The 12,852-nt window shown below is 37.0% G+C and overlaps 1 protein-coding gene across 5 annotated transcripts in view; it reads left to right on the top strand.

The window, feature by feature from the left end:
• The first annotated feature begins 2,970 nt into the window (after nt 1–2,970).
• Nucleotides 2,971–12,852, top strand: part of LOC132186089 (mediator of RNA polymerase II transcription subunit 8) — a 37,106-nt gene continuing 27,224 nt past the window's right edge. Inside the window, exons 1-8 of one of the 5 annotated variants that reach the window (XM_059599887.1) lie at nt 2,971–3,268; nt 3,739–3,756; nt 5,140–5,425; nt 5,562–5,686; nt 10,061–10,185; nt 10,272–10,455; nt 11,364–11,468; nt 11,576–11,640. In XM_059599887.1, coding sequence (XP_059455870.1) covers nt 5,241–5,425; nt 5,562–5,686; nt 10,061–10,185; nt 10,272–10,455; nt 11,364–11,468; nt 11,576–11,640 — 789 coding nt within the window. In that variant the 5' untranslated portion in view covers nt 2,971–3,268; nt 3,739–3,756; nt 5,140–5,240. Of the gene's footprint in view, nt 3,281–3,738; nt 3,757–5,127; nt 5,426–5,561; nt 5,687–10,060; nt 10,186–10,271; nt 10,456–11,363; nt 11,469–11,575; nt 11,641–12,852 lie in introns of all 5 variants that reach the window. The other 4 variants (XM_059599886.1, XM_059599885.1, XM_059599888.1 and 1 more) reach the window with 4 other exon arrangements.

The raw sequence follows: 12,852 nt of genomic DNA, 5'->3' as shown, positions 1-12,852 counted from the left end.
ATTATGAGAAAATGATACTATATTTTCAACGATGATATGCTATGATGATTTACAAAAGATTATTTATAATGATGCATTATGATGATGATTTATAAAGATGATTTACAACGATGATCTATTACTAGATGTAATAGTATGTATATGTTACGGAAGATGCAACCGTACATACAGATATTATTATGGCTAGAATTATATTTATTTGCGAAAATGATTTTCAAAACTGAGAACAAGGAGTAAAACTATTTATGGTTGGGGATTTTACTTGCTGGGCCCCCTTTGGGCTCATTCAGTTTTATTTCTTGTTTTCAGGTAGAAAGGATGCTGGAATAGGAGGCCGGAATGGGGTGGGAATAATTATTAATTTTCAAAGTCTTTTCATATAAGTTATTGTAATGATATGATATTCCGCAACTAAAGTTTAATGTTTTTCTAATTTCGCTTGTAATAAAATCTCTTGAATAATGTTTTATACATTTTTCGTATCCTTTAAAATCAAGTACTCTGATAGACCTTATAGATCTTTGCAATAACTTTTGTTGTAAAAGAATAAAAGTGGCAAACTCAGCCTTAACGGGCTGGGGATGTTACAGGTTGTGTTCATGTATAGGGTAATCGGGTCACGGGTCTTAACGGGTTGAAATTGTGTCTATCCGTTTACCCGTTTTGCCAGCCCTATGAATCACACCGACAAAAGCGGTTTTGGGAATATCCTTACAGTTCCCAATTTGCTTTCACCAAAAATTTATTTTCTGTCTCTGCTGGAATAAGCGGTTTTGGGAAAGGTTCTATTGGTAAGAAACTTTTCATTATGATTACTTAGAAATTCATAAATCTTATATTTTTATTCTTTATTTGAGTTTCTATAATTATTCCCAACTTTCGGTTTCTTTAATTTTTTTAATTTAATTCATTTCTCTTTTTTGAATAGAATTTTGGTATCTGGTTCTATTTATTTTTTATGATTATGTTCTGGCCGTACTCCCAGTGCTAAATTTTTTCCCTGACTTACTTTGACAATCCTTTTTTTTTTTCTCTCCTGCTTCCTACTTGAAACTTTTTTTTTTCTTCTTCTTGTCATTTATGCATCAACTAATTATTATTATTATTTTTTTTCATTCCAATCATTTTTAAAAACTAACCCGTGCATTGCACGGGTTTCAAGCTCGTAATAATCATGTGAGGAGTTTTTAGTAATTTTGATTCAATTTCAGTTAGACCATGTGTGTTGTTATCAAACTAAAGAATTTGAATAATAATTATATTTTAACCTCTTTTGTAATACCTATTTAGGGCTCGTTTGGTTCACGGATTGAGTATTCCATTAGGTAAAGGAATAACTAGGGCTGTTAAGTGAGCGAAGCGTCTCACGAGCAAGCTTGAGCTCGGCTCGTGCTCGACTCGAATATTAAATGAAGCGTTTCATGAACACAAATCTTGGTTCGAATATTAAATGAAGCAAGCTCGGCTCGACTCGGTTAAGTTCGTGAGCAAGCTCGTATAAGGCTTGCCTCGCTTATTAGGCTCAGCTCGTATATTTTTTATTAAGTAACAAATAACAATATATAATCAACATTACACATTTACTCAATAATAACAAATATATTATATACCTTTGTTTTTTTGTTATTTATGCATATGTGTGTATATATATTATATATATGTATATATTAATATAAAAACATATAAGAAATATATATATATATATAATAAGAAATATATGATATTATCATTAATCATTTTATCATATGATATAATCATATAGTACAACCGTACAAGTTATTGTATCATTTAATATAAATATTATAATTAGATAGTTTATACTTTGAAAATTGGAATCGTATACGGTATATCACATAATCATTAATCATTATATATGGTATATCTGCATAAGTTATTGTGTTATTTAATCAATACATTATAATTATATACTTTATTCTTATAAAACATATATGATGTATCACATGATCTTAGATCTAAGATAATATTAATATTAATTGTGAGATAATATGATCATAAACTTTAAGTATGAGTGTATGACCATTAGATCATATGAATTTATTAATTAGAGTTTGAGTATTATTATTAGATTAAATGATTAATAATTAAGTAACTAATGTGTTTTTTTTATAATTTATACATTATAATCACAATTTACGGTAAGTAAAAACTTAACAATTTGAATTTAAATCATATATCATGAATCGTGATAATGAGAACATATAATACAAGTATATAAGTTATAACAATTAACATTGACCCATTACCCATATAAATTAGGTAATGATACAATCATATATAAGTATATAAATGTTTACATATAAGATACAATATATATTAATATTGACATTATATACTTGACCCGTGTTAAGCATTAACATTTTAACATATTAACTAAATAATACTATATGTAATATGATAATAGTGATTAGTGTGTGTGAGTGTGTGACATAAAGCGTTTTACGTTGTGATTTAAAAAATACTTAATCTAAAATAAGAAGAAAAAAAAAATATGCGATTGAAAAAAACACAATTTTTAAAATCGTAATTATTAAAATTGAAATAACAAACTAACCCTAAATAATACTACATAACACAATTTTTATTTCTAATTCCTAAATTTTGAATTTTGAATTTTTTTATTGAATTTAATCGTAGCTGAATTTGAATTTGATCTATGGTATATAAATGTAATTGTAGCCGTCCAAAATGTTTTAATGATCTAATAGCCGTTGGATGATATTAATGGATGATAGCTATCAAGCATTTACTAAGAATATGCATATGGTGTAATAGAGACACCGTAATCTGACGAGTAATATTAAATATTGAAAACGTATATATAATCAATGGATTATATTGAACAAGCACACCATATCTAAGTAGAAACAGCCGCATGGGATGAGCTTTTGTAAAACAAACCAAACCATTAATATTTAAAATTTAATTATTTTTCCAAATACAACAGTTGCAGATTAGAGAAGCCAAGTTTAACTTGAATCTATTATCTCTGATCTCTCCATTCTCTCGACTGTCCTCTCACAGTCTCACCATCCTCCTCTCCTCCTATCTCTGTTGCCGCTCCTACCACTCCCCCAGTGCCCCCAACAGCAACCACCACCACCGCAGCAACCACACACCTCGACGCCTGGCTGAAGCTAATCCGCTCGTGCCCGGTTTCCAGGAACTTGCCGCTGCCAACCCCGCTGTCCACGCCGCTCTCGGAGGTCGTTTCACTCTCGCAGTACGCCGCGGATCGAAGGCGGAGGAGGTGATAAGATTTGTGGGTTTTTCTTTTCTTTTTGGGTTATTTTTTCTCCGTTTCTTCTGGGGTGGTGGGTGGTTTGGGGTTTTGCCGTTTGATGTGTTTGTTTGGTTGCCCAGAAAAATGTGTAAATATTTTTGGATAGATAGGCATTGAGCACAATAGTAATTAATTGCATTGAGCACAATAGTAATAATTCTATTTCAAAGGCTGATCCTTTCTCCCCATAATTATCTGCTGTTGGTTTTGATAGCCAATCTGTTTAGAACTTATATAACCTTATTTAATTTTAATTTGTAATAAAATATTACAAATTTTGGTTTTGAAACCCATGTTAATCCAGTAATAAAATATTGGGCGGATTTCTTAAAGTTAGGCTAATTTTATGGTTGGGACCAATTTTGGGTGGGTCGAGATTCCTTGTAAATGTGAGAGGTTCTTGATTGCGTATGATTAATTGTTGATTTAATTTGCAGTTTACAGTAATCTTGCTGGTGAGACATTTCTTTGCTGTGTTTACCGGTGGAACGGAAGATTAACCCCTTCACACTTAAATTACAAAAAAAAAAAAAAAAAAAAAGAAAGTCGAGCTCGAGCTCGAACAGGGTTTAGACCCTATCGTGCCGAGCTCGAGCAGCGAAGTCAGGCTTGACTCGAGCTCGAGCCTGACTAAAATATAAACGAGCCGAGCCTGGACAGCCCAAGCTCACCCAAGCTCAGCTCGGTTACACCCCTAACAACATATGTATTCTAATTGGAGTTGAACTAAAATTACCAAAATACCCTACCCTTCTTAAAAAAAAAAAACCTAGAATTGCAGGGGCGGCCACCCCATTGAAATTCTAGGTTTTCCTTTTTTTCTTTTTTTTTTTTAATAAAAAAAAATTTAAGGGTTAAAATAAACTTTTTGGAAAAAGTTTTCCATTCCTTTAGGATAGCTGTTCTTCTCATTTTTTGGAGGAATAGCTATTCCTGTGTGTAAGGGATTAGTGATTCCCATGGGAATAACTATTCCTAGGAATAGACCCTTACCAAACAAAGTAATAGCTATTCAATAGCTATTCCATTCCAGGGGTCTATTTTGCAATCCAAACATGCTCTTATTTTCCTAATGGAATATCCATTCCGCAAACCAAACGGGGTCTAAGTTTTGTATTATAGAGACCAATTCTCAAAACATGCATGTTTTTTAAGTTTTGCTATTCATGGCAACATAGTTTACTCTAAAGTTCATAGCTTTTCAAGTTCAATGATGCATTATAATGAAAAAAACCTTCGATGAAATTACAATGTTATGTACTTATATATCGGTTGAGATAAACACCTATATACTTGTTCAATAATATATGTGTGTGTATTTTTCTATGCACTTTGATTTAAAATAACAACGTATATGTGTGCTATCTAAATTAACTTATATCATATTTACTCAATTTGATAATTTTACTTTATTTATTTACAAAATTGTATGCGTGTGTGTATTTTTCTATACACTTTGATTTAAAATAACAACATATATGTGTGCTATCTAAATTAACTGTTTCGTTTTCTTTTGGTATATCATATTTACTCAATTTGATAATTTTACTTTATTTATTTAGAAAATTCAATATATACTTGTTCAATAAAAAAAATATATACTTGTTATGTATGTGTATATAATATTTCAATATATACTTGTTCAATAATCTAGATAATGTGTGTGTGTGTGTGTGTAATATTTCAATATATACTTGTGTGTGTGTGTGATATTTCAATGCACACACACACACACACACACACACACACATATATATATATATATATATATATATATATATATATATATTATGATATTAAAATTATAATATTAACGATTATAGTAGAATATAACACAGATCAAGCACGTGCATTGCACGTGCCATCCCAACTAGTGATTGGAAACGCGTTCTCCCAATTTAAGTCGATTAGTCCCTTTGTCCATCGGCGGAGTTGTACGATGGAGGGAGCGGTGGTGCAGAACCAGCAGCAGCAGCAACAACAAGCGGAGAGGCTGAACCTGGCTCTGCAGCAGCAGCTGAACCTGGAGGCCATGAAGACGCGAGCCATCAGCCTATTCAAAGCCATCACTCGCATCCTAGAAGACTTTGACGCCTATGCTCGCACCAACACCACCCCCAAATGGTCATTAACTTGCTCTTCATTCTCTTTTTTACTCACAATGCTCAGGATTTACCCGCTGTTTGGAGAATAGCACAAACATATTTCCATTCTCAGTTTTCAACAAATTTTATTGTTTCTTTCTTGTGTTGTGTGCCAGGCAGGACATTTTGGGACAATATTCTATGGTGAATCTTGAGCTTTTCAACATTGTTGACGAAATCAAGAAGGTCTCCAAGGCCTTTGTAGTACATCCAAAGAATGTCAATGCAGAGAATTCTACAAGTATGCACCTTTATTCTTAACATGATTAATTCTCCGCTACGAACATAAATTGGCTTAAGGTACTACACTTCACATATAATCCGCACGTACATTTATATGATGAAATGCAATAGACGAACAGGCAGTTGCACACACACCCATGGGTCATATTAATTCCATTAGCTAAGCACTTGCTCATGGTTCCGACCACCTTTAGACCCACCAAGTAGATACAATGAGCTATCCAAGAGCACAATTTCTCCCCAAAACTGCTCATTCTCTACATGTACAACAGAAAATCCCAATTTTGTTTTTTGATAAGTAATGTAATTTATTAAAAAAGCATAAAGTGCCCCTAAGTACACATGCTACACAAAAGGCTCCTAATGAGCAAACGAAACCCAAACGAGACAGCAAGGAACACCCACAATCCACATAACCCTAAAAGCCCTCAAACCCAAAACCCACAAAACAACAAAGCCCAAGCCCCCAGGCACTGAACGCTAGAGAGCGTGAGTCTTGCCTTACCTCCTCCTAGTGGATGCTCCCTTAGCATCATAGTTGATGAAGTATTCTAAATTCAGAAGTTCCCTTCTACCCTTTACCTCCCGAGGGGTTTCCCCTAAGGTGTCATGATCATAAGCATTTTTTAAGTCCAATTTCCACAGTACCCCCGACTCCCCATATCGTATTCTACTATCAAGGCACTCATTGGAAATAAGAACAGGATCTAGGAACCTACCTTGGATGAAACATTTTCCTACTTAGAGATAATCTTTTCTAGCGCCATCTTCAGCCTATTTGCAAGAATCTTAGCAATAATTTTTTTAATTCCACTCACCAGACTAATAGAGCAAAAGTCTTTGGGATTATAGCCTTAAGAATTTTCAGGATGAGGGTGATGAACGTTGCATTAAGGCTCCTTTCAAACTTGCCTCTAGCATGGAAGTCATGAAATACCTTTATAATGGCTTCTTTTAATGCACCCCAACAAGCTTTGAAGAAAGCCATAGAGAAACTGTTAGGTTCTGGCGCCTTGTCACCATTCATAGCTTTGAATACCTCCAACACTTCCCCTTACTTGAATTCTCTCTCCAACCAATTGGCCTTCGCCTCACCAATAGAATCAAAAGAAAGGCTGTCCAATAAAAGTTGCTAACTAAACTGCTCTGTATACAAATTTTTGTAAAACTGGATAATGTGTTCGCTGATCTCCAAGCGGTTGGAAGAAATTGTGCCACCAATCAACAAGGAGTCGATGGAGTTCTTTCTTCTATTGGAGTCGGCCACCTTGTGAAGAAATTTCGTACATTTGTCACCCTCCCTCAGCCATAAAGCCCTAGATTTCTGCCTCCAACTCACCTCCTCCATGAGAGGGGAACACTTTAACTTGCTTAAAACTTTTTCCTTCTTCATTCTTTCCTCTTCGCCTAAAGCCCTTTCTTCTTCAATAATATCAAGAGCAGAAAGTTATTCCAGAAGTATCTTTTTCTTCCTCCCTACTTTGCCAAACACCTCCTCATTCCATCCTTTTAAATCAGCTTTCAAAGCCTTGAGCTTGCGGGCCACAATGAAACTTGGAGAGCTTTGAAAGTGATAAGAGTCCCACCACTAATTTACCTTGTCCACAAAACCCTCAAACCAAAGCCACATGTTTATTGAAGTACCTACTACCCCTTTGAATTTCACCACAGTCAGGAGGATCGGGTAATGATCCAAGCAAACCCAAGGAAGCCTCCTCTAGGGCATGCTAGGAAATTGGGCTTCCCAATATGGAGAAACAAGAAATCTATCAATCTTGGACCAAGAAGGTAACTTCAGATTATTTGACCTAGTAAAAGTTTCGGTTTTGATTAAAAATGAAGTCAAAGAACTCCATCATAGCTAAGTGTAAGCGAGCTCCTCCTAATCTCTCACTGGGAACTGGGTAATGTTGAAATCACTCCCAATGTAGTAAGGCAAGTTCCACCAATTAAGTATACTAACCAAGTCATCCCAAAGAAGCCTTTTATCTCTCATCCCATCCCAAAAAAGCCCAAGTGAAGTGACTTCAATTTTTTTTTGAAAGTAATAGCCAAGGTGAACTCAACCCCACAAACTACGCCACAACGCTATGTGACATAGCCAAAAAGCTTAGTTTCTTGAAAACAAACAATGCTAACCTTCCACTCTCTAAGAAGGTTCCTCACCCTCATACATTTATCCCCCTCATTCAACCCTCTAACGTTCCAGGATAACAATCTAGGCTTCCTTAAGAACTGAGAACCCCCTTTTCCTCTCCTTTACCATGGCTTTAGCTCTCTTTTGGGATCATAATTAATGGAGCACTCTAGCATTTTAACTCCCTACTGCCTTTGTTACCAATTTTAGAGGCAGAGGTCGAAACCTTATGAATACGGCTTTCTTCAAAAACTGTTAGGAGAGCCATAAATTGCTCCTCAAAACCCATACATGAAACCCTCACAACATGATGGATTTCCTTCATTCTTTGCAAAACTCAATTTGAATATTTTGAACCTGGGCAACCAGATTTCCCATCATAGCAGGGGAATAGGAGCTTAGGGGATTGCAGACTGAACCTTCCTTCCTATTGACAAGCAACACGTCCCTACATAGTTAGTAAGGAACAAAATGGCTCAATGAGTAGATTGAACCGTCCTTCCCCCTTATTGCCATTAACACTACCCTTCCACACAAAACCCAATGAGCAAGGAAGAAATGGCTCAATGGTCAGTAAGGGAGCAAGAGCCCACTAAAAAGACCGAAGGACTGCTGCCGCCCCATCAGATTCTGGTAGGCAACCACCAACAGAAGCCTCAAGACCACTAGTACCGAAACTACAAACAACCATCAATGTTTTGGGAGGTTGAGAGATTGGCTGCAGGGGAGCTTCTGGTTGCAACCCCATTGACCCATGATCTCTAGTCAAATCAGAAACATTTTGGTAGCATAATGAGAGCTCTATGTCAGCTCCAACAAACTCTGTGGGGCTCGTCGTGCTCCCTTCCACAAGGAACGACTACTGCAGAACCGCCCTAGAGAGGATCAGGATAGTCCCAAAAGCATTGGCAAGGGAGCTCCCCTTACCCTTACAACGGTTGCTGACCAATGACCACGGCGACCTTGATTGTCGGTCCTTCAGGTTGACCCACTAGTCCTTCGGATAGTCCCAAGTTAACACCCACCCTGCTTGAGCCCAAAACGAGCCACCTCAAAAATGAAGGTCCAATTGCAGTTTTATTTCTCTACTTTAGCATTTTTGGTCTAGGCTTAAGGGGGAATTTTACCCGAGTGCCCCTCGAGCCCATTAGGGCCTTCCTAGGTCATGACCTACATGGGCCACAAGAGGCTTGGAAGGGCCTGCTTTAGCAACGGGCTTCAGTCCAAGTCCAGCCACTCTAAACGTCTAGACACATCCTTAAATATGGGCTTCAACGTCTCTTTGAGGATGCCAAGTTCGAGACTTTCACCCAAACTACCTTTGTCCTATGTTAGACGACTTTCACCAGCTAAAAACTTGGGACTAACTCTAGACCCAGACGCTCCTAGCCACCCAGTCAATTGTTTGTCTCATCGGGGCAAACACTTTGGAGTTCCCAATGGCCTCTTGCTAGATTCCCCTCGAGGCATACGTTTTGGATTTCAACACCTCTGCGTATGGTCTCATCCCCCCCTCGGAGAACATAGCTTTGGCTCCGTATGATTCTTGCCCATAGCCAACGACAAGCGGCCAACAAGGATTAACTAGAGGAAATTTATGACCAAGCGAACGTCATCCTCCCTACATTGTGTCTTCCTTTTGACACTAGAATATGTCCCCTCGGTCTATCTGTACTGTGCTCCTCCCACGACCAAGAACCACCCGTGCTTGTTTGAGCTTCTTTGGGAGAGAATAGTAGGGAAGCTAGCTATGGATCTTCTCCAAAACACCTTCAAGCCCCTCTCTCGGATTAGCTCTTCTATGGTGGCTAGCAACAACTGACTATAAGCTTTACCCAAGAAAACAGAGTGAACAACGCCCCTACAACTTTCAAGAATCCGAACCCCAAAAGAATTTCCCCCCACCGTCAACTCAAACGCTTTGGATTCAATTGAACACCATCTACCCATCCACACAGCTCTTAACAACTCTCAAACTCAATCGTTCAAAGCAAAACAAAACTCTAACAATAATCAGTCAGCGGATGCGCCTACATGTGCTGCCGAGAACACTTTCTGTCAACATAATCTTCCCTACGAAATCCATTATTAATTGAGAGAAGAATATCCCAAAAGACTAAGCCAGTGGACTCAAAAGAGGAGTTTGAATATGCTTTTTTTTTAATCACTATCCAATGAAACACATGATACAACAATCAAAATGTTAAATCAATCAATGGGATTCTGTGATTACAGTCCTACCAGTTATGCTGTCCTCAAAGCTATTGCCTGAGATGGAAATGGAGGACAACACCAAGAGAGAGCAGTTGCTTCATGGGATGCAAAACCTGCCAATATCCTCACAAATTGAGAAGTTAAAGGTGTTTCAGAGTTGATTGAGAATCCAATATTAGTTTTTATTTAATTTTGTATGAAGTTCATTCATTTAGACACTTGCATTTTACAGGCTAGAATTGATATGATTGGAGCAGCCTGTGAAAGTGCTGAAAAAGTATTAGCTGACACTCGGAAAGCTTATTGTTTTGGAACTCGGCAAGGGCTACCAATCGCCCCAACTCTGGACAAGGGCCAGGCTGCAAAAATTCAAGAACAAGAGAAATTGCTCCGAGACACCGTAAATTTTGGGGAAGGCATTACTCTCAACTGCTACTTAACATTCAATGCCTTAATAGATTATCTGCTTTTCGTCCAGCTCTAACTCTCTATAGGTTATTGGTCTTATTTGTATTTTTTAAGATCAAAACCTGTTGACATTTCTTAAGCTATCTAGTATTGTAGCTTTGTTTCAGCAATTTGTGGTCAGACAGTAAACAGAGAAAATTAAAGAACCAACTCTAGGATGAAGAAAAGTTCAGCAGAATTTATATACCTTATATTTATTGTCACTAAGAAGAGTTCTAAATGATGCTTTGCGCTTATTGAAGCAACATCAGCCTGTGCCCTTTCTGCATTCTTGAGTTATTATTGTTAGCTGTGACAGTGAGATTCTTATAGAATTGTGTTCTCGTATGAACTGTGTCAGTGTATCAATCCCTCCCATTTGCCATAGAATTGTGTCTGTAAGCGTAAATTATTCTTTAATCATTGATGCAGACTCCAGGTTTCATATTATTCTTTCATCACATCAGATATGGCCTTACCCTATCCAAAAAAAAAAAATTGATATGGGCTTTACTCTTTTCAGTTTCTAAGATAATCTTTCCATTTGCATATAATTAATGGTTGTTTATTTAACTCTTAATTCAGAGCTAGTCATACTGTATTTAGTAATTATTCTTTGCTGAGTTTGGCTGCTTGTCAAACTGGATGTTGAGGTTCAAGATCAGTTGTGTTAGGGACAGTTGTGCAAGAGCAATGCTTCCTGTCTAACTTTAGCACAGATTCATAGGATTTTGCTGCAGGAACCAAGCTCTGCAAGTATATCTTGAAAGTAACACAATTTCTAATAAAAGCAACAATTGCTTGTGTCAGACGAATGCTAGTTGGTCTAATCATGATTGGAAATTTTAAATTTTGATTGATTGGTATATGCATGTAGGATTGCGAATACCTGGAGACCAGAGGCAGATCACACCTGCACTTCCATTGCATTTGGTAGATGTGGTCACAGGTGATGGAGTGCAGAGTTTTGTTGATGCATCAGGTAATAATCAGTCATTTGGTGTTCAAGCGTGGTTTTATTTTATGGGATTTATTTATTGGATTGAATACCAATTCTATTTAGGCGGCTTTTACAAAAACCACTTGCAGGTATGTATTTAAAGAATACTCCTATTTCATCAAATAACATCGGTGGACAGGGCACTCTGTTGCAGGTAAGATCTTTGACGTTATTCTTTAAGTGTCAAGTGTCACTCCCTAGAGTTTGACATGATTAGTTCATTTTTCCTTGAATTGTGAATTGACGAGGCTGCCCTAGTTATGCTAAAGCCTAAACATTATTTCATGCGGTCACCCCTTGATTGTGGTTACTTTTCTTCCATGTGTAATTTCCATTACTGATCCTACAAATATCTCTTTTTGCTTACACACACACACACACACACACACACACACACACATATGGGTTATTCAAGTTACATAACTCAATAACCTTTCTTTAAAACAATATTTCGTCGAATAATATTTGGTTACTTTTCTTCCATGTGTAATTGCCATTACTGATCCTACAAATATTATTGGACGTTAAGAGTTATCTTATCCATAAAGTGTTCAAGTTTATGTTTTTTGTATTCTTAATTACACTAAAGGAAAAAAGTTTTTGTGTTTGATAGTTAATGACATTTGAATGTTGTGATATTTGTATCCGTTTAGTTTTCAAATTTAAGTTTCTTTGGAAATCTTTTTGATAGGTAATCAAGCAAGTTTCACTAAAAAGTGTAAGGTGCCCCTAAGTACATAGGAAATATACAAAGGAACACCAAAAAGAAAAAAAAAAATAGAACAGAAAAAACGTAAAAAATAGAAACAAGCTACCCCCGGAAACCCAAAGGACCGGAACAACAACAAACCACCCACAAAGGACTACAACATAACATTGAGAGAACTCTCTTTCCTTTACCCTGGCTAAAACCATCACCTCTAGCATCAAAGTTAATAGATCACTCCAAGTGTTTAAGCTCCCTCCTCCCTTTTGGCTTAGAAACAAAAGCCACAACCTCATGACGTTGTTCCTCGTCAACGAGTGACAAAAGATCTTGAAGCCTTTTCTCATTACCCCAACAAGAGATCCCTAGTAAGGGATCTCCATTGCACTTTGCACAACCTCGGAGAAGCCTACATCCCCCACCTCTCCATTCTCTCCAACACCAGCCCCATCCAGATCACCCTCCTTCAAAGATTCACCCACCTCTAAGACGGTTAGAGGGGAAACAACCATTGGCAACCATTGGCATTGACGGGTGTTGAGGAACAAAACACCTCTCATGATGGAGAGGGTATGGGAGGGACAAAAGCACCTCATGGGAATGGAAGGTATGCCTGAAACACCCGGTCTGGGAGTTGAATGCTGGCCTTGGCGGGAGTAG

The sequence above is a fragment of the Corylus avellana genome, chromosome ca7 (assembly GCF_901000735.1).
Source record: "Corylus avellana chromosome ca7, CavTom2PMs-1.0".
NCBI classification, from domain to species: domain Eukaryota; kingdom Viridiplantae; phylum Streptophyta; class Magnoliopsida; order Fagales; family Betulaceae; genus Corylus; species Corylus avellana.
Note: the sequence above shows the minus strand (reverse complement) of the source record. Positions and strands in the feature narration are given on the sequence as shown.